Source organism: Pan troglodytes, chromosome 7 (assembly GCF_028858775.2).
Source record: "Pan troglodytes isolate AG18354 chromosome 7, NHGRI_mPanTro3-v2.0_pri, whole genome shotgun sequence".
In the NCBI taxonomy this organism is placed as follows: domain Eukaryota; kingdom Metazoa; phylum Chordata; class Mammalia; order Primates; family Hominidae; genus Pan; species Pan troglodytes.
Window position 1 is genome coordinate 134,895,101 of NC_072405.2, and position 24,255 is coordinate 134,919,355.

The 24,255-nt window shown below is 45.6% G+C and overlaps 1 protein-coding gene across 14 annotated transcripts in view; it reads right to left on the bottom strand.

Annotated features, from left to right (window-relative positions):
* The window catches only part of MTSS1 (MTSS I-BAR domain containing 1), a 177,625-nt gene that overhangs the window by 15,503 nt on the left and 137,867 nt on the right, over window positions 1–24,255 (bottom strand). For 7 of the 14 annotated variants that reach the window (XM_016959836.3, XM_009455892.4, XM_009455891.4 and 4 more), the window contains exons 5-9: window positions 23,287–23,378; window positions 18,759–18,833; window positions 14,242–14,253; window positions 2,050–2,207; window positions 742–849 (exon numbers count right to left, since the gene is read on the bottom strand). In XM_016959836.3, the coding sequence (XP_016815325.1) occupies window positions 742–849; window positions 2,050–2,207; window positions 14,242–14,253; window positions 18,759–18,833; window positions 23,287–23,378 (445 nt within the window). The remainder of the gene's footprint in view (window positions 1–741; window positions 850–2,049; window positions 2,208–14,241; window positions 14,254–18,758; window positions 18,834–23,286; window positions 23,379–24,255) is intronic. The other 7 variants (XM_063816552.1, XM_054657468.2, XM_054657469.2 and 4 more) reach the window with 1 other exon arrangement.

Below are 24,255 nucleotides of genomic sequence, written 5' to 3' on the forward strand. Positions count from 1 at the left end.
CTCAGTAAATGTTTATTTGTCAAGTGAATGCATGCATGCTCTGGTCTAATAAATATAATTTGATAGAATAGAAAACATGAGCTCCCAAATTTGCCCTCTGAGCCAGCTCTCCAAGGAGACGAAAAGATTGTTACCAAGCACAAAAGCCAGCGTGTGATTCATCAGTTCCCCCAAATATGTCTCTTCCCATAGTGTGCGTGTGATGTGAATTAAATGAATAAAGCATAAAAATGTCATCTTTTTCATAAGATGAGAGAGCTCTCCATGCATTGCTCAATTAGAATGGGAGAAATGGAGAATGGTTGACAGTGTCAACCAAAACACACCAGCGACGTGTTCTTAGGAGAGTTGACTTCTAGAGGGCAGATGAACACAGCAATTAAGTGCATGGGATCTGGAACCTGACCAACTTGGTTCAAATACCAGTTCCACTACCTGCTAGCTAGCTGAACCTGGCTAAGTGACTCCATCTCTCAGTGCCTCCGCATCCTTCTCTATAAAACAAGCATAATCATGAAGATGAATGGAGGAAGTCAGGCTATGTAAAGAGCTTGGGACAGTGCCTGACACACAATAGGTTCTATGTAACAGCTCGCTGTGGTGATTTCATATATTACATCATGAAGGACGTGGTGAATATGACTACAATTTAAGACGTGACACATGCCACAGGAACACTCAGGGCCTTGAGCTTTTACCTCTTTGGTTTGATCCTGTAAGTGCTTAACCCCTGAAGCCTACCTGTTCACTTGAGGAGGGCAGTTTGTGAGGGTCCATGGTCAGGCTTTTTAGATCTTCCGAGATGGTCTGAAGGTGGGTTATTTCCCCTAGCATTGAGATTTCTTCTTCCTGAAGGAAAAGTCATTCATGAAATGTTATTATCATGAGTGATTCCCTTCATCGCTCCAGTCCAATTGTTTTCATTAGGGTCTCTGTATAACCCTTTCAGTTTTTCAGAAAAGGCACTGTTGGGACTGGCAAATCTTTGCTGAAGGCACTACATGCCTTTTCTTTTGGCAAATGAGATGGAAAAAGAAATCTGCCATAATGGAGGAGTGACCTGTGCACAGGGGACAGTGGGGAACACACAGGCCTCCCTCCCAGGGCCTGGGGGACTACCAGGCCTGCTCAGATGGTCTGACTGTGTGTTCCCACGGGATCCTGCAGCACAGCCCTCTTCACACTGTGGCCCTTTTCTGAAGTTGCTTAGCTTCAATGGATGACACGACTTGGATATATTTTGGTCCAGATCTTTGTGACAGTGCCTGTGTGTTCAACAGAGGCTAACTTTTCCCCTTCTTTCTTGTGCTTTTCCACCAACTTAGTAAAAGACAAGTAAGACAGGAGCTGGGGACCATGAAAGAAACATCCCATGTGCTTTATTGAAGTGCCAAGTTGCGACTACGAGCTGGGCTAGAATGATCCATGGAAAAGTTCTATGCTCAGGGGAACAACTCAAATTCAGACATTTTGCTAGGGCTAAGGGAAATGAGCTGGTACCTTTGAATCGGCTTCCAGAACGCCTACAGTGCAAGTTCTCAATTACGGCATGCAAATGATTTCCTTAAAAATTAAGTCTAAATTGATTCATTGAGGCTCTTGGATATTCATCTCATGGTCACCCCTTAGTACTCGGCTGCAACAGTGAGTCTCAAAACCACCTGGAGTGCTCCTTTAAAACACAGACGACTGGGTCCCCACCCCCAGAGGTTTGGACTTGGTGGGTCTGGGTTGGGCCCAAGAACTTGCATTTCTAGCCAGTTCCCACGTGATGCTGCTGACCTGAGGACCTCACTTTGAGAACCACCCTGCTGGGCCTTCTTGACTTGGTGAGACAAAGTAACGCGGAACAAGTGGTGCTAGAACAGTGAATGAGGAGTGAGCTACGTGGCCATCAACTTGCACTGAATCACTGGTCTGTACAAGAGATTCCACCATCGTGATTCCTGACAGTAGATTCTCCAAGACTCAACAGTGGATGGATAAAATTAGAAGGAAGCCACCTCTACACCAGCAGTTTAAACCTTCTGGAGTTTTCCATTAACTTACAATCACTGGCCGCAGCATAGAGATGAAGGTGCAGAATCGGCCACGTTCTTCAATCAAAGCCTTCCGGACAGCCTGCTTTTCTGTTTCTTCCAATAAGAGATACTTATCATTGACATCTTGGAGAGCACTGTCCAACTGAGGCTGGATATCACCTCTCCCTGCAAAAAAGAGAGACCCAAGCACGGCTTGCTGAAATACCAGCTTCTGGAACAAGTGCCCCTCCTCCCTGGGGTCCTTGCTGGAGTCAAAACCACAATTTTCCAGGATGTAAAAAAAGTATTTATTCATGCCCCAAAAGGATTTAAGGTGGCTGTTTTTCTAGGACCAGCCATTTCCAATTTCCAATGCCCAAAGGGCACATTTAGCCTGGCTTATTCCTGACAAGGAAAATGTCCTGGGGCAACTCTTCATGACTTGCCTTCTCACACTGCACAACCCGCACCAACTCTTCTGCCAACACAACCCTGGAACACAGAGCCAGACAGCATTCTTTCCTTTCAGAACATTCTGAAGAGGCTAAGAGATGTGGAAACAAGGTAAGAGCCTGTGGGTGTTTCCAAAAACGGGCACGAGCTGGCTTTGTTGGGTCAATCTCAATGAAAGAGCCTCTGTCTGGATAGAAGGGTCTGCTCCTGAAGACAAAGGTGGCAAGCATCCGCTCTCCTGGCTCTGGGGGCCCATGGGAATCCTTGGCAGCTACTTTGACTCTCTAGTGGAGAGTCTTGAATGCTCTTGCTGTAGAACAAGCCCAGTAACAACAAGACCTCCAGACAGGTCTCTGATGATGAAAAACTGAAAGTGGGGTCTATGCGGAGCCTGGCCCATGTTTAGGAATTATCTGGCCAGGTCCACAGACCCCAGTTAGGTGCAGGAAACCACTTCTGGAGTTTAAGACAGGGTGTTAATCTTTTGAATGACTAACACATGGTCAGCAAACCATCTTTGCAAATAAAGTTTTATTAGAACACAGCCACATCCATTTATTTACCATATTGCCTGTACCAGTTCTCCCTACAATGGCAGAGTAGTGTGACACAGATCATGGCCCCCAGACCATGGCCTCTTGCAAAAGAAGCCTGCTGCCCTAAAAGATAAACATGGACCAAGAGGCACTGTGTCCAAAGGAGCAGCTACTACAAATCTGATCTGTAGGTGGGAACAGCAGGGTGACAGCAGGGGACACCAGCTCATGAGCTTCCACCTTGGGCTGCCTATGCAGGGGCCTTACCTATCACTCAAACCAGAGAGATAATTTCTAAACTTCTTCAGGGCAGGATTTTGGTCTTTCCCAGCACAGCCCCTAGTACAATGTCATGTGTGTATACAGCAGGTGCTTGATAAATGTCTGTTTAATAGTTTCAACACAAAATGTTAGAGCTGGAAGGGGTTATCCAATTGGGCCAATCTGCTCATGTTTCAATGGAGACCAAGTCCTAGAGAAGTCAAGGGACTCACCTAAGGTCACAGAAAGAATGGTACAGAGGCAGGGTTGAGCCACACTGCCTAATTCCCTTAACACTGAACCTATTCTCTGCCCCACCGCCTCGTAGGAAGGGCCCTACAGTTTCCATCTATCCCTCTTAGTGATGTAGAGAACATTAAATGCAATGAACCATTTGGTCTGAAGAAAGAAAGGGTCAGGGAAAATTGCCTTGGATGTAGGAACATATTCTGTATTTTTCGCTCATAAGCAGAGGAGAAAGTTTAATTTGGAGCAAGAGGCAATCAGGCTTAAAGCACATCCCAATAGAAAAGGTAGTCAGATTTTAGTAAGGAAAAGTCACTTCTCAGACAGGGAATAAGTTCTAAGTTAGCACATTATGAGAAAATTATAGTCAAAGATCACGCTTGAAAATGCCTTAGATGGCCAGTAAATACAGTATGGACAGCTTTGTGTATATAACTCTCATCAGTCAAGTGAGTACAAATGTGTAGATAGTATGTATCTAAGTCCACGGAGGGGTGCTACCCAACGATTGTACTACACTGGCCCCTCCTCTGTGGTTTTGCTTTCCAAAGTTTCAGCTACCCATGGTGTGGTAAAATACGGTATTTTGAAAGAGAGAGACTACATTTGCATGACTTTTATTACAGTATATTGTTATAATTGTTCTATGATTATTGTTGTTAATCTCTTACTGTGCCTAAATTATGTATTAAACTTTACCATAGACATGTATGCATGGGAAAAACCACAGTATATGTAAGGTTCGGGTACTATCTGCAGTTTTAGGCATCCACGGGGGGTCTTGGAACATATCCCCTGAGGAGAAGGGGGAACTACTATATATAAGAAATTTGCTGCTTGAGAAGTCTCTGCATAATTTTCTCCTTTTTGGAGACAGAGTCTTGCTCTGTCACTCAGGCTGGAGTGCAGTGGAATGATCATAGCTCATTGCAGCCTCAGCCTCTTAAGCAGCTGGGACTACCAGCGTGCACCACCATGCCCAGCTAGTTTTTCAATTTTTTAAATAAAGATTGGGTCTTGCTTTATTGGCCAGACGGTCTTGAACTCCTGGCCTCAAGTGATCCTCCCACCTCAGCCTCCCAAAGTGCTGGGATTACAGACATGAGCCACAGCGCCTGGGTGTTTCAGCATATTTTCAAGGTGACCCACTCACCCATTCTTCCATGTAGTCACTACCTCCACCCCTCAGAATAATTCTTTACCATGCCTTCAATTTCTTCCTCAAGGATGTAGGAGTAATCATCACCATACATTAATCTGGCCACCTGAGCCACTGGTTTCATGTGTTTTTAGTAGACAAGAAACCTGTAAAAACATTCTCCCATTCTCTCCTGGGATCTGCCTCAGGGCAGGTGCTCTGTTCACAGAGACCCACCACCTGTGGCCAACGGCTTACAGAGGGAAGGCTGGGTGTCACCAGCACTATGAAAACTGTGAGTTTTCTCTTCTATTTTAAAATGCTGGCTAGTGCAAAATTAATCCAGATATACTTAACGTGTGTATGATACGAGTCCACCAGCAGGGAAGCTCTGGAAAGCTGTAAACCCTTGCTTTTCCTCTGCAAGCAGCCAAACAGCATGGCCAATTGTGGGCCTTGTTGGGCCACATGACTCAGGGCTGGTCTAGAGGGCTACTTCTAGTCTCTCGATCTATTCTATGATGTTCTAATAACATAACACAGAGGGCTGCAGACCACCTCAGAATGTTCTCAACTCTTGTGTAGGATGGTGAACAGAAGTCGGGAGACACCAGATTGAGACACATTGTGTTTGACCAAACTTGCTCGGTGGGCTTTGATTGTGGTAGCAATTTAAAAAAATAACAGCCTATGAGGCCGGGAACGGTGGCTCATGCCTCTAATCCCAGCACTTTGGGAGGCCGTGGTGGGCGGATCATGAGGTCAGGAGTTCAAGACCAGCCTGGCCAATATGGTGAAACCTCGTCTCTACTAAAAGTACAAAAATTAGCTGGGTGTGGTGGCACACGCCTGTAGTCCCAGCCACTGGGGAGGCTGAGGCAGAAGAATTGCTTGAACCTGGGAGGGGGAGGTTGCAGTGAGCTGAGATCATGCCACTGCACTCCAGCCTGGGCGACAGAGCAAGACTCCATCTAAAATAAATAAATAGATAAAATAAAATTTAAAAATAACAGCCTATGATTGTCAGAAATTGGAAAAATGTATGTTTACTTCCTTTCACAAGTTATAAGGCACATGTCTATCCATAATTAATAATGCTGACTTTAAAAGCTGTATCTACATAGGAAAGAAAAAAAGGCCACTGAACCCAGTGTTATCTAATTTGGAAAATATAAATTTAAGTTATCCTATGATTATAGCAAAGTTATTTTAAATGTGTATTATAATTAAAGGACTCTCAAATTGTAGCATTCTAAAATAAGTATACTCTGTAAAGATTGCTATAATTATAGTCAGCACATTTCCATTCAGGATAGATGATAAGCTAAAACTACAATGTTTATTTATTAAATTCACTAATATAACATGTAATTATATTTATTTAAAAAACCGTGAAAGAAATTATTTCATGTCCCAGTTGGATATACTGGTTTTAAGATAGAGTGATCTTTTGAGGTCCACAAATTCAGAGAGTTGTGTTGGTACTGATTTAATATATACAAAAGCCCGTCCGCTTCACTCCCATCGGCTAGTGTTAGGAGAGTCACCACTGACTCCTTGAGCGCTGGTCCTGGCTATTCCAGCTCCCACGGACTTGACTCCATCCTCGTCTCACCTCTGCTACCTCTACCCTCACTGGGCCATCACGATCTCTCACCTGAACGGATGCCAACAGCCCCTAATGTCTCACCCCAGACTGCACTTGGACTAGCTCGCCCAGAGCAGCCCTGGGCTACTTTCTTTCTTTTCTTTTTTTTTTTTTTTTGAGACAGAGTCTCGCTCTGTTGCCCAGGCTGGATGGAGTGCAGTGGCATGATCTCAGCTCACTGCAACCTCCGCCTGCCAGGTTCAAGAGATTCTCTTGCCTTAGCCACCCAAGTAGCTGGGATTACAGGCGTGTACCACCATGCCCAGCTAATTTTTGTATTTTTAGTAGAGACAGGATTTCACCAGGCTGGTCTCGAACCCCTGACCTCAAGTGATCCACCTGCCTCGGCCTCCCAAAGTGCTGGGATTACAGGCATGAGCCACCACACCCGGCTGTGGATTACTTTCAAAATGCAAATATTCTCCCTGCTTTTCAACAGCTCCCATTGCTCGCAAGAAAAGAACAATGTCCTTAACATGGCCTGCCCTGCAAGGCATGAAAGGTCATTGCCTGTCTACCTCATAGCCTCAGCCTTTGTGGGCCATTCTCTCCCTCTCTCCTCTCCCTCTCATCCTCCAGGGCCTGGGCCCCTTCCCATCTTCACTCCGCTGTCCCTCTGCTACATTCCTAACACCTTTTATCCTACAGGTCTCGCTTAATTCTCGATCCTTCAGGGAATCCTGCCATGAACGTTCTCCCCAGATTAGGCTTCTCTTACTTGATCTCTGAAATCCCTTATACTTATTCACAGCACTACCCCCGGTTTGAATTTCATCTTTATTTCTCTAGTTATTTGATTGACGTCAGTCTCCCCTAGTCAGGGGGCAGTCCCATGGGGGCAGAACCCATGAATGCTTTTGCTCAGTACTGTATCTCCTCAGTCAGCACACTTGCCTGGAAGGCGGCAGGTGTTCAACTATTTGTAAATGAATCAAGCATTGATACAACGTGACCAAGTTTGCTCACTGGCCTCAACCATCATTCCCTTAAATGGCCTAATACTTCAGAATCACCCAATTCCAGGACCATCAAGCAGCCAAGAGGAGGAGGGAGGGGGTGCCTTCGATGGGCTTCCCAGACAAAATTCTTGAGCAAAGAATTGCTTTTGGCTTTCTTCCGTAATATCTTAGGCATCTTCAGTCTTGAGTTTTTTTTTTTTCCTGGTGCTAGTTTCCAGGTCTTGTGTATTCACGCTGGGGAATTCTGATGAACAGCAGCCAGGAGCCCCTCATTCCCCCACCCCAGGGGAAATCATGATGATTCTCTTTGCAGAAAATGTTCCTGGGGCAAAGCATTGTGAATGCACCATGTCATGGGCCAAGGCAGCACCCCTAAAGAAGGAAGGAATTTTTTTTTTTGAGACAGAGTCTCGCTCTGTTGCCTAGGCTGGAGTGCAGCAGCACAATCTCAGCTCACTGAAACCTCTGCCTCCTGGGTTCAAGACAGTACGTCCGACTAATTTTTGTATTTTTTGTAGAGACAGGGTTTTACTTTGTTGGCCAGGCTGGTCTCGAACTCCTGACCTTAAGTGATCTGCCTGCCTCGGCCTCCCAAACTGCTGGGATCACAGTGTGAGCCACCACACCCGGCCACAGAAGGAAGGAATTTTTAAATGAGGAAACTTTGCAGAGTTTTCTGGAATGAAATAAAGATCCTGTATCAACTTCAACACTTGCATTTTATTTTCCTTAATCATTACATAACACATTCAAGGCAGGAATGAATATCCGTTTTGATAGATGGGGAAACTGAGACTGAGGGAGGCAAAGTGGTCTGCACAGGGTCACAATCACGAGCACTAAGCCAGCCACGGGCACAGCTAGAATCCAGCCCCAAGTCTTGCTCGTTCTGAAGACGAGGTTCTTTGTGTTTCCTACTCACAGCAAACATGAATGCTGGGAACAAGCTGCCAGGAGCTAAACAGCCGATCAAAAAGCCAGTGAAATGTGATTCGTATTATCTGTACTGGCCCAGCCTCTTCAGACACAAGCTGCACTCACATGGTAAGCTTCCTGGCTCAACAAGCCAGCGGCTGTTCTCTGGCAAAGGGCTCTCCAACGGGGAAGAGCAAACCCAGGATACACTGGGCCAAGAATGCTGCCAGGAGTCAGCAAAACACCCCAAGTCCTTTCTTTCTTCGGAGAGAGGTGTATGGAGAAGCCATTAGAATCCTGCAAAATGACTTTCACCTGCCCCTGACTCACACAAATTCATTCTAAGATATTTCATTCTAAGAGAGCCACTTTCCCCCATTTTTACACCTCACCAATCAGGGTGTGTCTTACAATCAATGGTGTGTCACAGTTTAATTGGTAGGTTTTTTTTTTTTTTCCTTTCTTAGTGGTCTGGAAAATAATGGTGCATCTGACAATTGCTTGTATCCCAGAGTCAAATGAAACATGGGATATAAATACTAAAATACAAAATATAAATCCAGAAATGGACATGCAAGGTGACACTGGAGATTCGAATTTGGATGAAAAATTCTGTCTTCCCAGCCAAAGGAGGCTATCCTCATTATCCCTTTATAAGTCATCTTCTACTCTTAATAACCCACAGTGGGTTTTGACTGATTCCCAAAAGAAAAATCCAACCCGAAATCAAAAGATAGATGTGATTAGATAAGACTGAAGGCTTTTAGCCTTAAAATTTTTCAAACAAACTCAATTTCCGTTATTTTTCAACCTACTGTGCCCCAGTTTCCCTTTACCTGTGGGATGTAAATAATAACAGTATTGAGCTCACAGGGCTGCTGGAAGGGGAAATGAACTAATCCACATGAAGCATTCAGAACAACGCCCGGCACGTGCTGAGCACTCACTAAATGTCAGGCACTATCAGCTGCCACCACAGCATCTCTGAAGTTATCCTTCTGACACTGGGTAGTTTAGCAGGTGATAGTATGCAGGGTAGGGTGGTTTTTTGTTGTTGTTGTTTGTTTGTTTATTTTTTAAAGAGAGCTTTCAGTTCAAGGTCCTTTTTGATGTAAGAAAATGCAAAAGATCCCATGATTCTTTCACTACAAGTAAGAGTTTTATCATCAAGATTCTTCACTGGTCCCTGGGCAATCAGTTGTTTATCAAAGCAAAGGATAAAAAGAGACATTTCAGAGAACAACTAGAAAATGTCCCAGGCCAACCTGCAGCTCACCATCCAGAGTGTCTCCAACAGAGCATCCTCACGGCTCCAAAATGCTTCTTCCTTGGTGGTTAAAGAAATACTCCACCATCTGCCAACCTGACTACCGGATCCAGAAATTTACCATCGCCTTCAACTCTTCCTTCTTTCACTTGCATTTCTCCTAAGTAGCTCTTGAATCCACCTGTCTTCCTCTCTATCTCTGTGGTCACTTCCCTGAGCCCAGGCCACCATCATCTGTCACCTAGACAACAACCACCACTTGCTAACTGGATGTCCAGTTAAGCCACAGTCTAATCCAAATACACACTGTCACGGTGGAATTATCTAGAAGCCAAAAAGGCTTCAAGGGCTTCAGCAGAGTCCTGAACATCTTTAATGTAGTAAACAAGGCTACAATCTGCATTCTTTATAAGAAGCCAGTCATTGTAAATATGGTGCTTTCCTGTGTTCTGCAAGTCCTTCTAGAGAATTATTAAACTTGATGGGCGAGGGAGTCATAGAAAACCCCAAATTTGTGGTCGGCTGGGCAGAAGTGTGAGGAATCTGAGGACCCCACTTGTGGCTGGTGACTGAATTTGGGGCAGCCTCATGGGACTGAACTCTTAGCTTGTGGGGTCTACACTAACACTAGGTAGTGTCATAACTGAATAGGACAGCAGCTGCAGTCAGAGAATTGATGTTGGAACATAAATGCATTCTTCGTGCTGGGGAGAGCTTGAGTGTAGATGCTACTTTTACCTCCTTAGCAGCTAACAGAGTCTAGCACAGAGGAGGCTTGTCATACCCCTTTCCTGAATGAATGAATGAAAGAACAAACTAATAAATGGAGGCTGGAGTGTTTTGCAGGACTCATCTGCAGCAGTCAAGGATGTTTATGAATGGAAGAATGGCACCAGGCGTGAATCAATTAGTCCTACAAAAACCATAAATGGCTGATGGGTTGCAACTCAAGAGAGGCAGCAACTGCTTCCCCACCCTGCCATTCCGTCAGGCTTTGCCCATCCCGTTAGTGTTCTCTAGGGAGATGAAAACCATATTATGCAAGGAATAAATATTTCAAGCAAGTTGTCTGTTTCCTTCTCTGCTGTTTTGTATTTGGTCGAAAATTAACGCTAAGAAAAATACTCAGCTCCTGGCGTGCCTCCATACTCTATATACCTCTACCCTGCCCCTGAATGCAGCCACAGGGAAGTCAGGTGCACTGCACCTTTACAGTCCTATTGTGTGCAGGCACACCCAGGGCATTCTGAGACCAGAGTAATGGGCAAGGCACTCAAGGAGTTGTGTCTACGTGGGGTTTTACTGGAGACAAGCTTTGCAAAGGAAGAGTTCACAGCTCTAGGCTTCTGGTGGATCTGTTTGGCTTGTGTATACCTAGAATCCTCAGTTATAAAATACATCTAATAAATAGCCCGGCCTCTGAAGGCTACATGCATTCACCTGAAATGCAACATCCCTTTGCAGTAAATTTCTTTTATTTTGGAGACAGGGTCTCACTCTGTCACCCAGACTGGAGTGCAGTGGAGCAATCTCGGCTCACTGCAACCTCTGCCTCCCAGGTTTAAGCGATTCTTCTGCCTCAGCATCCCAAGTCGCTGAGAATGCAGGTGCACGCCACCACACCCAGCTAACTTTTGTATTTTTAGTAGAGATAGGGTTTTGCCATGATGGCCAGGCTGGTCTCAGACTCATGACCTCAAGTGATCCTCCCAAAGTGCTGGGATTACAGGCATGAGCCACTGTGCCCGGCCTTGGAGGAGATTTCTGAGTTAAATTCAGACATCTATGGATTCAGGTCAGGGGCAGCTTTCTGATGGTCACAATAGGTCTAAGGGTAAAATTCTAGCATCCCTGCTTCCACCCAGACAGAAGGGGTCTGGCTGTGCCTACATTCTGTATTTCCTCATCAGCCTTCTAAGCCCTGGGCTTGGCCTCGAAGAACTGGCTGGAACCATCCCACCCTCTGCTCCTTGTTCTTCCTCCTCACTCCACTGACACCCCTGTGGGAAGGAGAGCTCCTAGTACTATCCCTCCTCAAAAATCAACGGGGGTGGGGTTGCAGGGAATCTAGACAGATTCAATTTTTACCATAGAGGCAGAGCCATTGATCCATTGACTGCAGGTCTCAGGGTCATTCTGAGAGTGCTTTCTGCTGGTTTTGTAAACACAAGAAACATTCCTGTGGGTGAGTGCGTAGGCTGGATACGACTGGGGGATGAGCAAACCACTGTGCCTAGAGGAAAGGATTCACATTTCACAGGCTTTTTCCAAGAAAGGAAGAATGATGTGGAGAGGCATTTGGGGTCCACTTTGGAATCTGATCAGAATCGAGGCCCAGTGATTGAACCATTCTGGAGGCAGGTCAGTGTGGGGTGGGGAGACGCGGTCCAGGAAGCCAGAGGCTGAGTAGCCAGGGGTCACTATGGTTCTCTATGCACACAGTCCACCCTTGGTGGGACGACAGCCCTGCCTCAAGGCTGTCCCTGGAGCATCACACACACAGTGTGACACGTCTACCCTTCACCACTGTTGCTGGTGCTCCTTTCTAAATGACAAGAGCCATGTGTTGGTGCACGCTGTCCTCTCTACCTTGAATATCCCCTCCTCATTTTTCAACAGCTGACCCCTCATGCTCCTCCTCATTATCACTACCCTACCCCCAGGCTTAGTGAGGCTCCTTCCTCTCTGCCCCCAGGTTACACCTTTTGCTTATATTCATCCCAGCACTGGCTGGCAGGGTGGCTCACACCTGTAATCCCAGCACTTTGGGAGGCCAAGGCAAGAGGATCACCCGAGGTCAGGAGTTCAAGACCATCCTGCCTAACATGGCAAAACCCCGTCTCTACTAAAAATAGAAAAATCTGCCGGGTGTGGTGGCAGGCACTTGTAATCCCAGCTACTTGGGAGGCTGAGGCTGGAGAATTGCTTGAACCCAGGAGACGGAGGTTGCAGTGAGCCGAGATCGTGTCACTGATCGTGATGGGGTTTTGCCATGTTGGCCAGGCTGGTCTCGAACTCCTGACTTCAGGTGATCTGCCCACCTAGGCCTCCCAAAGTGCTGGGATTACAGGCATGAGCCACCACGCCAACGCGCCCAGCCAAGCCAATTCTTAAAAATAATTAAAGAATTATTTTTTTCTCTCTGTATACATATTTTAAACATTTATGAGAGCTACAAATCATATGGCTTTTCTTGTGTATTTATACCCAAATTCACTGTGGCTTTGCCTATGAACCAGCCCCTACAAGAGAAAAAATTAAAGGGGGTTGCAGAGATTTCTCTTTGAAAGATAAGCAGAATCTTTAGAACTTACAAAGTCAAAAGGCTATACAGTTTCTTTATTCATTCCAAACTGACCTCCCATCATTTCAAATAAATAAAATGCTCTATTTACTCCATGAACTGACTCATGTCAGGCTCTCGGCAAAGGTTCCAGTAAAACTCAAGACTCAAGGGACTGTGTCCTCAAAAGGCTGTGTACTATATGATTCCATTTGTATAAAATGTCCAGAATAGGCAAATCCAGAGACAGAAGGCAGATGAGTGGTTGTCAGGGTCAGCGCGGGTGGGGAGACTGTGAAACAGGGAGGGACTGCTTAACGGGCATGAGGTGTCTTTCGGGGATAATGAAAATGTTGTGAAATTAGATAGTGGCGATGGTTGCATAACACCATGAATGTACTAAAAGCCGCTGAAACTTATACTTTAGAACGGCTAAAATGATAAATTCTGTGATGTGAATTTTACTGCAATAAGCAAAACAGTGGCTGTGTCTTACCTTCCTTCCAAAGGTTTACTAGAAACTGTGCAAGCTGTTTCATAATCACAATGTTGAGAACTGGAAAGGATGATCCTTTTTAAAGTTGGGGAACCACTAGCCCAACATCGCCATGAGGGGAAATAGAGGCAGACAAGTGTCCCCTAAGATAGTGGGCCGTGTCAGCCCCAACCATCAAAGGAGACATTTGTGCACTGGGTTTGCTGTAAATGACAGAAGCCACTTCAAAAGCCTCTTTGGAGCTGTTCAGTAAAATGCTCAGGGAACACCTGGGCACACTCAGGCAAGATAAACCACACAGACACCTCGCAGACAGACCTCCCAGGACAGAGGGACAGCGACAAGACTCCAAAAGCAACTTGAAGTTTTGGCAGCATGATCATCCACAGAGTGAAGTTCAACATTCAGTCAAGAAGAATCATTCTGATTACTTAATTGGAAGATCTGATACTTCTGAAATGAAACATTTCACAAACTCTACTGAAATAAGAAATACTGTTGATTTATTTTTTAAAAAATGAATCATTGGTTATGGAAAGAACTATATGGTCTTGCAGACAGGACAAAGTTAAAGATGTTTTGCAAGCTTAACACAACCAAATCTGATTTGAGAATTATTTTGAGGCTTGCAGCTCTGTTTTGTTTATGGCATAAATATATACATACATATATACGCAGGTATATATGTATGCGAAAATGCTTATTGACTGTGGAAATGACAGTTTAAGTCACTCTGTATTTCTTTTTTCCATGAGTCTAATATTGAATTACGATGATTCAAAGGCTCTCAGAGTGTTGTGCTAACATCGTAAATGGCTAAACATCCAAAAAAGAAAACAATTAAAACACAACGCACACACAATTTTCTTAAAGTTGTGGAAAATTAGGTAGGCACAGTTGATTGTTTTGAGCTGGTAGGAAAACCTGGGCAGCTAGCAGAGGTCTGGACAACCACGGAAAGCCCACAGCAAGGACCACACCGTGAGCAGCCACCAGAGATTTGGGATGGTAGACTTACCAAGAGTGTCCACTGGCGGGGGGGGCACACGGTGAGAAAGTGCAGGATACACAATTGACACAAAAAGGAAAATAATAAAGTCAAACTGGTATTCAAGCAGCAGCAGTCTTACCTTTGTTTCATGTGTTAAACAGTCCATGGCTCGCCACCAAATTTTCTATTAGGGCTGATTAAACCCACATCCACATTCCCCTTCTCTGCCTTACTAATATCTTCCTTCCTTCTCATCTAAACAAAACCCTCCCAGTTAGTAATGACCACCCCTAGAGAAGACAGCAAGGATTTTTAAAAAGAGAGATGAAGAATATATACCCAGAAGAAGCCAAGCTTTGGCAAGAAAACCTTTCGAGTGTCATTTACCATCACTTGAAAAATATCTAGGAAATTCCTAGGAAACAAAGCTTAGGGTGGGATGAAAATGGAAAAAAAAATTAAAGAGTTTAAAATTGTAGTATAACAGCAAATACTATGCTCGTATAGAACTCTGTGAGTCTGTTTATTACATTTATAACATTGGCTTTGCAGCCTCTAGTGGAAAGTGAGAGAGTCAACTATTTACATGTCAGCTGTGCAGTTAACATATTATAATGTTCCAGTTCTCTCTCTCTCAAGAAAAGTCCCTGCTGGGTGCAGTAGTGTGTGCCTGTAATCCCAGCTACTAGGGAGGCTGAGGCGGGAAGATCCCTGAAGCCCAGGAGTTTGAGGTCAGCCTAGGCCACCTAGTGAGATGCTGACTCAAAAAAAAAAAAAAAAATCAAGACTTCTTAGATTTAATGACATCATGGTAATAAGTGGAACAATGACCATAATAAGCACCTAATGAATGCTGGCCTTTATTATTTTTAAAAATCCCTTATAAACTTTTTGTAGTTACAGATGGAAACAGAAGGCTTTACCAGAATTTTTTTTTTTTTTTTTTTTTTTGAGACAGAGTCTCCCTCCGTCGCCCAGGCTGGAGTGCAGTGGCGCAATCTTGGCTCATTGCAACCTCCACCTTCCAGGTTCAAGCAATTCTCCTGCCTCAGCCTCCCGAGTAGCTGGGACTACAGGCGCCCGCCACCACGCCTGGCTAATTTTTGTATTTTTAGTAGAGATGGGGTTTCACCATGTTGGCCAGGATGGTCTCGATTTCTTGACCTCATGATGCACCCGCCTCAGCCTCCCAAAGAGCTGGGATTACAGGCGTGAGCCACCGCGCACAGCCCGGAATTAATTTTTAATTCACATTGATAGTAACATGGGAGTTAAATGAGAATAAGGCTGCTGAGTTCGTACGGTTGGGTGGCACACGTAGGTAAATACAATGTAAAACGCCTCTCATTTCTGATGCTCTCTCTTACTTTTCCCCATTGGGTCGTGGTCAACTCCAAGACCTCCAAGGCAATAAGCTGATTATCATGGAGCAGGAAGAGGGCTCAAGAGACACTGTTCAGAGCCTGGGGTTACTGGGTCCGCTCCACACTATCTCCCCAGCATCCTGCCGCCTCCGTCCCTCCACCTGTCGGCAATGCTGGCTCTGCCCCATGCTCTTGACCCTGTGCACGAGCCCAGAATTTCTCTGAGGGTGAGGACTGGCTAACTCCTTGCCTCGTGTTTACTTCTAGTAGGCATCTGACAAGCTTGCCTTCAAGAAAAACAGGCACACTCATCCACAGCCATAGCATATCCCAAGCTGCTAAAAAATGATTTTGAGATAAAACCTACCAAAGGCAAACCATTGAAAGTTTCTTGAAGGAAATATTTAAACACCTTTAGATTACAAACCACCTCTCTATATAGTAAGAAAGAGTCGAAGAATGTGATAAAAGGTGGTATCTGCAGAGTAAGAAGGAAAGTGAGCCGCTCACAAAAATCACATCCGTGTGTGTCTGCCCACGTCAAGGATGGTGGTAAAACCATGCTTACACGCACAAAGGCACTTGAAATGCTAAAAGGAGAGTCCAGAGAATTTTTAGATCAAAGATCAGAGTTTTTGAAAAAGGCATGGCAGGAAGCTGCTTGAGAATCTCCTGGAAACGTATTAAAAAGGAAGTGATTATCTGGCTGCATACATCAGATTCCGTCTATCAGGACAAAAAAAAAATGTATCCAAAACCTTCATCCATCCGAACACGTGGTGTGTCAAAAGGAACTGCTAACACTTTACAAACCGAGGGTCCGGGAATCTGCCACTTGAAGGAGATGAAACAGATCCCTCGAGGTGTTCTAGTAGAAAGGGAAATGTCAGCTAACCAGACCCCTAAACAACTGAAAGCCTCAAATAACCAGATTTCTTCCAGCCCTTAAGTGAGTTGTGTTTTCTTCAGTCCACTCTCAGCCATACATATGCCTCCTAGGAGAGCTCTCCATAAAAGATTCCAGTCCGAATGTGACTCTAGTACCTTTCAGAAGGCTGCTTTCATCCCAGAAGTATACAAATAGAACACCTGGTCCAAAACTGCACTTACTGATTTTAGAAAAAAATATTTATAAAGGATAGAAATAAAAATTATTTTCTGGTGGTATCTTGAAGTAACTAGAAATTCTCTAGAACATTCCAAGCTATGGATCTGACCGATCTCATGGACCTAAGTCCACCATGTGGAAAAGACACGGTGCCAGAGACTGCCGGTGTGAGGCTGTGGCTGAGAAGACAGATGCTTCAGAAACCCCTGATCCCAGCCTCCATTCTCTCATCCGTCAGGCCAATGTGCCCTAAGAATGAATGCCAGTCATTCCCAAGTCCCAGGGCCAGATGCCTCTCTTCATGTTACGCACAGTCCAGCATTCTATGGGTCCCAAATCTTCCTATCCAGCCTTGATAGGGAGCTCATTATCCTGCAGGCAGCCCGAGCCAGTGCTAGGAAGGTCTAATTGCCAGAAACTTCTTTTGATGTTGCATTGCAATCACCCTATCAGGCTTCACCCAGAGGTATAAATTCTGCTAATTGGGCAATGCCAGTGACTTTGAGTGACAGAGGACAGCCTCCATGCAGAACTTAGATAAAAGGATTATCACTGTAGCCAAGAACTTAGGGCCTCTGAAAACTGAGTGGTGGAAGAGCTGAGGGAAAATAGCCACTTTTTCTTCCTTCATCCTTTTCACCAAACTCCCAAACCTTTTCTAAGCCTAAGCATCTTCCCTGGACCACCTCTCCCAGCCCAGGAATCCTTCCTCTCTCAAAGCTGCCAACCTGTCAGTTATGTGGAGTTCAGCCCCGAACTGTGACCAGCCTGCTCTCCTCCGGGCCTCAGACCTCATGGAATATGGTAGTAATTTTACTTATAAATGCTTACCTCTACAGTCACTAAAATGTTACTATGTCACAAACCCTATTACTTGTCAAACACTAGCTCCCAGGTGCCCTGGTTAGATAGGATACAAATCTGAGAAGCTCCAGACTAAAATAAAACATACGAAAGAAACTGCTGGGGCCAATGCTGATGGAAAATCTGATTGTGGGTGAAAATTCTGCTGCCTTTATCTCAAAATGGGTTTATGGTTGTTGTGAAAATTCAGGGTGGGGGGCTCATTTTATAGAAATGTTCAAGGTTAAAAACTGTGTCCTATCATCACCCCACTACACACCACCCTCCACAATCCCATCTCTACAAATGTGTCTTCTATTTCCAACAGAGAACTGCTGGTTTAGGGGAGAGAAAATTCAGGTTGGGGGATCCCAACTCGAAAAGCTTGTCTCAAATTAATGGTAAACACCACCCAAAGAGCAGCCTGACAGAAGAATCCCATCTTATCAGTTGTGAAGCAGCAGATTCAGAAACTTGGTGTCAAAGAAGAATAGACTGGAAGGAATGTCACCTTCTCTAGCTCAGGAGAAAGTCCCTACATTTTTAGGTGGTAGTAAAATGTCACAAGTGCTTGCAAAGTGGATGCTGCTAGATTTTTCTCTTCAAACTCCCAGTCCATTCTGGAGGAACAAAGGTGGGTCAAAGATCTGACGATTCATTGGTTTGTGAAGGAGGATAAACAAGGATGTGGGGGAAAGGCATCTTGCCTCGTTTTGCTCAGTGGTAGATTATCAAGTTCCTCCCTCATGAACACCATGGAAAATCCCCTGTATGGCCATGACTCCCAGCTTCCCCTGCACCCATTCCTAGCATTCTCACAAGACTTAATAAAGGGTTTTGAAGATTATAGGCTGTGAAAGCTGCAGGAGAAAATGACATAATTTCTGTAATAATTACTAGAGAACATTTGCATAAAGGCCTTTCTGCATTATCCCAAGGCTTCTAAGAAATTTATAGGTATCATTACGCAGCACAATAGGCATGGAAACTGTTAAACTTGGAAGACAAAGGTGGGGGAAGGAACACGTCAAGTACCACTTGGCAAAGGCCTCAAATTAATACCTATTCTGCACTTTGAGAATGTGAACTCAGATAGGTCCTATTTGCTCCCATCTGTTTTCCAGGGCCGTCATACTTAAGGAAGTCTCTGAAGTGAACACCTTTCACTTCAAAAACAAATCAAGTACTCCATCAGGAAGTAACATCAGTGGCAGAATTTTAGGAGTTACCTTTTTTTGCTTTCTTCTGCAGTTTCAGCGTATCCGAGGACTTCTTTTTTATCTCTTGGCGGGCTTTCTTATATTCTGAGAGAAAGCAGAATATGGAACAATTTTACCACTTTGCTTAACAGAAAATATGTTAGGTAGGAAACAGCCATTACGTTTATCACAGAAAGCATAAACTGTGACATGCCGTCAATGGCTTTATCAGAATACAATATGATAATCTCATGATGACATTTACAACAAAGGGGCTAGAGACACGAAAACAAAATGCACAGTGGTCTTGCCCTGTCATATTCACTCATACCAGCTTTGAAGGGAGGCTCCGTTTGGGAATACTTTTTTTTTTTTTTAAGACAGAGTCTTGTTCTGTGGCCCAGGCTGGAGTGCAGTGGCATGATCTTGGCTCACTGCCACCTCCACCTCCCGAGTTCAAGCGATTCTCCCGCCTCAGCCTCCTGAGTAGCTGGGATTACAGGTGCCCACCACCACGCCCAGATAATTTTTGTACTTGGCAGAGATGGGGTTTCACCATGTTGGCCAGGCTGGTCTTGAACTCCTGACCTCAAGTGATCCTCGGCTTCCCAAAGTGCTGGGATTACAGGCATGAGCCACCACGCCTGGCCGGGAATACTTTAGTAAAAATGAAAAAAATTAACAATTTCTCAGCTCAAGTATCTGGAAAGATTTTTCAATATTATCTACTTTCCCAAGGCCCAAATCCACAGTGTTTTGCAAAAACAAACAAACAAACAAAAAACAAAAAAACCCTATGTGGAAAAGATGCTGGGCAGATGTTAAAATCCAGAAAAAGTGTCTCATAGAGCAGGAGAAGCTAGAACACACAGTGGGGAGACTGGGCAAGAAGAACCAGCTGCCTTACTTTCAGCATGAATCCTGTGGCTAGATACCACAAACACCTCAGAGGGGCAGTCCAAGTGCACCACATCCCCTGCCAAGCACTTCCTCCTCCACCACTGGCCCATTCGTAGACTGCCCCATTTCTGTTGCTGGCATCCTCATCACCCAGACATAGACACCTGGGATGATGGTCACCTGTGACACTTTTCCCTTTGCTGCCCTCACAGTCAATTAATTGCCAGCTGCTGTACATTTCACCTTGGCCAGCTCCCTTGCAGCCAGCTCTGAGGTTTCCCTTCTACTGGCCCTAAGCCTATTTATACACACCTGGAATCACTGTGCAGCGTGGCAGCTCTCCACTCTTTTCTGGCCACTCCCCCATCTTCCCTGCCTATCTGCACGGTTTTCTATCTGGCTAGGGCCCCTTCACTGCTCTAACGTCAACATGATGAAACCTTGTCCACCTACTGGGATCCCTCCAAATGGTGCCTCATTTTCTAATTCCTCAACCAAACCTCTCCAACCTCTGGGGCTCCCTGTATCTCTCTCCCCCAACATCCTGTGCTCTGCCCTACAGTCTCTCCTCCCTCCCCCTACAAGCTCCCCAGGGGACGCAGCAGTGCCTGGGTCATGTCTGAGCATCTTGGGCTAGCAGAGTGGGTTGCGTGTGGCTGCTACTCGGGTCGCGCTCCCTGAGTTAAAGGCTGAATCGAAAAGATGAAGGAAGTGCTGTGTCACCGAGGCTGGGAGTTAGGAGCTTTGTACCCCACAACCTCTTGGCCCCTGTGCAGACAGGCCACTTAGCAGGTATGCAGGCCGGACAATGGGTCTCAATTCACATTCAGGCCTAGGCTCTTCATCTCTGTATGTGACTCCAAAGAAGAAAATTGAGACATGCTTCTCTGTATGCAGTGGGAATGGGAAGGAGGGGGAAATATTCCATGAAAATCAAGGGACCTGTGTTTTATTGGATGAGTAGACCTCTCTGCAAGACCTGCTGCCTTCTCCTAATGGGCTCAGCACAACTACTCTTATAAAAGGCCTTACACATCCTATTTGAAGTCTCAGCTTTGCTGTACCAGCAAAGGGGAACATTTAACAGAGAAGAAGGAGGCTCCTGCAGGGTGGTGGGGGCCCAAAAGGCCTCAGAAGTCTGCACTGGCTCCTCACACAGACAGAGGGTGAGGAGAGACCTGCGCAGGAGAGCAGGTTCCCTGAGGGCAGGGGCCTGGCCGGATGGTTGCCTATGCATCCCCAGGGCCTCAACGAGTCCCTGGCATGCAGCAGATGCCTGACAAATACTCAGCCAATGAATGAGCCAAGTCAGCCAACACAAAGTGAATTGGGCCAAACATAAACTATCAACTCTTTTCCATCTGAAAAAAAATTTCAAATGGTTCTATTTTCTTTTACCCAATGAAAAGTACAGATGGATAAATCCCGTGAGCCTAAGAAAATTCATGATGTGATTAACACACAATGGGATCCAGTTAATCCTCTGAATTTGCCTCTCTCCCTAACTTCAAGTTAGGGTAGGGGGGATAAAAGATTATATACTTTTTTTTTTCTTGAGATGGAGTCTTGCTGTGTTGTCCAGGCTGGAGTGCAACAGTGCGATCTCAGCTCACTGCAGCCTCCGCCTCCTGAGTTCAAGTGATTCTTGTGTCTCAGCCTCCCGAGTAGCTGGGATTACAGGCGCATGCCACCACGCCCAGCTAATTGGTTTTTTTTGTATTTTTAGTGGAGATGGGGTTTTGCCATGTTGGCCAGGCTGGTCTTGAACTCCTGACCTCAAGTGATCCACCCGCCTCGGCCTCCCAAAATGCTGGGATTATAGGCATGAGCCACCACGCCTGGCCTATATTAACTTTTTTAATATAACTGCTAAGTATTTGGCTATTGTACCCATACTTCTGAATCTCAACACAAATAAGCCATCACCCTCCCTGGTTCTTTTATCAAAATGGTTTGTTGAAGTTCTACATAAGACTGATTTCCAATAACAATGAAGTCACGACTTCAGGAGTCTATTGTCTGTGATAGACAAAGTTAAAGGACGTGCACCAAAAACCAAGACCAACTTATTTATTTCTGTGGCTCCAGAGCATGCACGGGCATGAAATACGGTAAGTACTCAGTAGCATAGGTGCATGATGAGGGGAGGGGTGAATAATTTGAATGAACCGGCAACTTTCTGGTGGCTACTGATAGTTGCTGGGGACATAGAATGATTTTCATTATATAGCTTGAAGCAGGCAGAATAAACCATCCCCATAGTCACAAAGAGGCCTGTTTTAGGAGCCACCATTCACACTCCCAGAGCACCCGGTTGGGTCTTCATTGCAGTCTTTTACTTTGCTTTGTAACAGGGTTAATTTATTTCTGTTCAGTGGATACCACACTCATCCTTCTGTAGCCCCCACAGCCCCTAGCATGTAAAAAGCATCAGAATGACCTGAACAGGGGATGAGAAGCTCTTACGAAGGTCTGGTTGGCCCGTGTGAAGGGAACACAAACACCCTCACTTGAAAGCATCAGTGCTATTTGCTCTGCAGATTACACTTAGTTCCTCTCATACCATCAAGGTCCCTGACAACTCACTCAACCAGTTCACAAAGACTTGTCTCACCTACCTGGGACAACGCACAAAGAGAATGGGCAGGAGACCTAGGGTAAGCTTATATCATTAAAAGTCTGGCTTTCAAAATGTGCTGAAATGCCTTAAGTATGAATGTTCGGCATTTAAACCTGCCATGATGATTTTCACTTCTTTGGAGGGTTAGGGGGAGGCAGTGTCTTGCTCTGTCACCCAGGCTGGAGTGCAGTGGTGCAATCTCTGCTTACTGCAACCTCCACCTCCTGGGTTCAAGCAATTCTTGTGTCTCAGCCTCCCGAGTAGTTGGGATTACAGGCATGCACCACCACACCTGGATACTTTTTGTATTTTTAGTAGCCATAGGGTTTCACCAAGTTGGCCAGGCTGGTCTCAGACTCCTGGACTCAAGTGATCTGCCTGCCTGAGCCTCCTGAAGTGCTGGAATTACAGGTGTGAGCCACCGCACCCGGCCTATGATTTCTTCTTTTTCTTTTTTTTTGTTTTTTGAGATGGAGTCTCACCCTGTCGTCCAGGCTGGAGTACAATGGTGCAATCTTGGCTCACTGCAACCTCTGACTCCCGGGTTCAAGCGATTTTTGTGTCTCAGCCTCCCGAGTAGCTGGGATTACAGGCACCCACCACCATGCTTGGCTAATTTTTGTGTTTTCAGTAGACATGGGGTTTCAACATGTTGGCCAGGCTGGTCTCAAACTCCTGACCTCAAGTGATCCGCCCGCCTCGGCCTCCCAAAGTGCCGGGATTACAGGTCTGAGCCACCGCGCCCACCCTGTGATTTATTCTTAATTCAGCTGAATACAATTCATGCCACTGAGGGATCAGACTATCAGCTGCTGAATGTTGTTTCACACCAAAGAAACAGCACTCAGCCTCACAACGGGATCACTTTGTTCTCCTCATCCCCTGACACGGACATGCCTACAGGAGAGTAGGGACACAGTGGGCCCTTAGCTGTTTTGGTGACACCAATAAACCTAGCAGAGGGGCCAGGCAGCAGCTGGCAACTTCCCACAGCGCCCCCCAGCGTGCAGTGATGCGCTAGACGTCTCGCCCCTGTACCTTTTGCGTGGTCTTTATCCAGCTGGTTGGCCACTTTCTTCCATTCTTCCATCTGTTCTTGAAGTGGGTTTATCAGACAATCAATTAAAGCGCTTTTACCAAGCAGGGGGGGAAAAAGGGAGAAATTAAATAGATACATTCTGTTGTCAGGATTTAAATGTGGTTGTCAAAACATACCTAAATCACAATTACCCGAAACGTTCTCATCTAAACCCCGGGGCTCCAGAACAGCCATGTTCCAAGAATGCTTTTCTTTTAAGACAGAGTCTCGCTCTGTCACCAGGCTGGAGTGCAGTGGCGCAATCTTGGCTCACTGCAACCACCACTTCCCAGGTTCAAGCGATTCCCCTGCCTCAGCCTCCCAGGTAGCTGGGACTACAGGAACACACCACCATGCCTGACTAATTTTTTGTATTTTAGTAGAGATGGGTTTTCACCATGTTGGCCAGGATGGTCTTGATCTCCTGACCTCATGAGCCGCCTGCCTTGGCCTCCCAAAGTGCTGGGATTACAGGCGAGAGCCACCGCGCCTGGCCCCAAGAATGTTTTTCAATGACTACTAAGAAGCTGTCAATGTGACTGGTGGGAGTGACCCTTCTTCCCATTTTCCCTGTGATATTCTAGTGTTTGTATTAACAAGCCAAGTTGCAGAACCACAGGGGTCACCCCTCTGAGAGCTGCACAACAGGGACCCCCAAAATGCAATGACACCTGGGCCTTATCTCACCCCCAATGGAGACTTTGAGGGTGGGGCCCAGCATCACTATTTTTAAAAAAGACCCACAAGATTCTGCTGTGCATGCGGCATGACAGGTCATAAATATACACTAAGTATGCACAGTCTGGAGAAAGAGAAGAGTGACGAGACCCAGAAAATTCTCGAGCTGCACTGCCAGCCTTGGGGTTACTGAGGGGTGAAGGTCTCTGAAGGTGTGCCCCTTCATTTTGTGCAGTCTCCCAAACAGAATC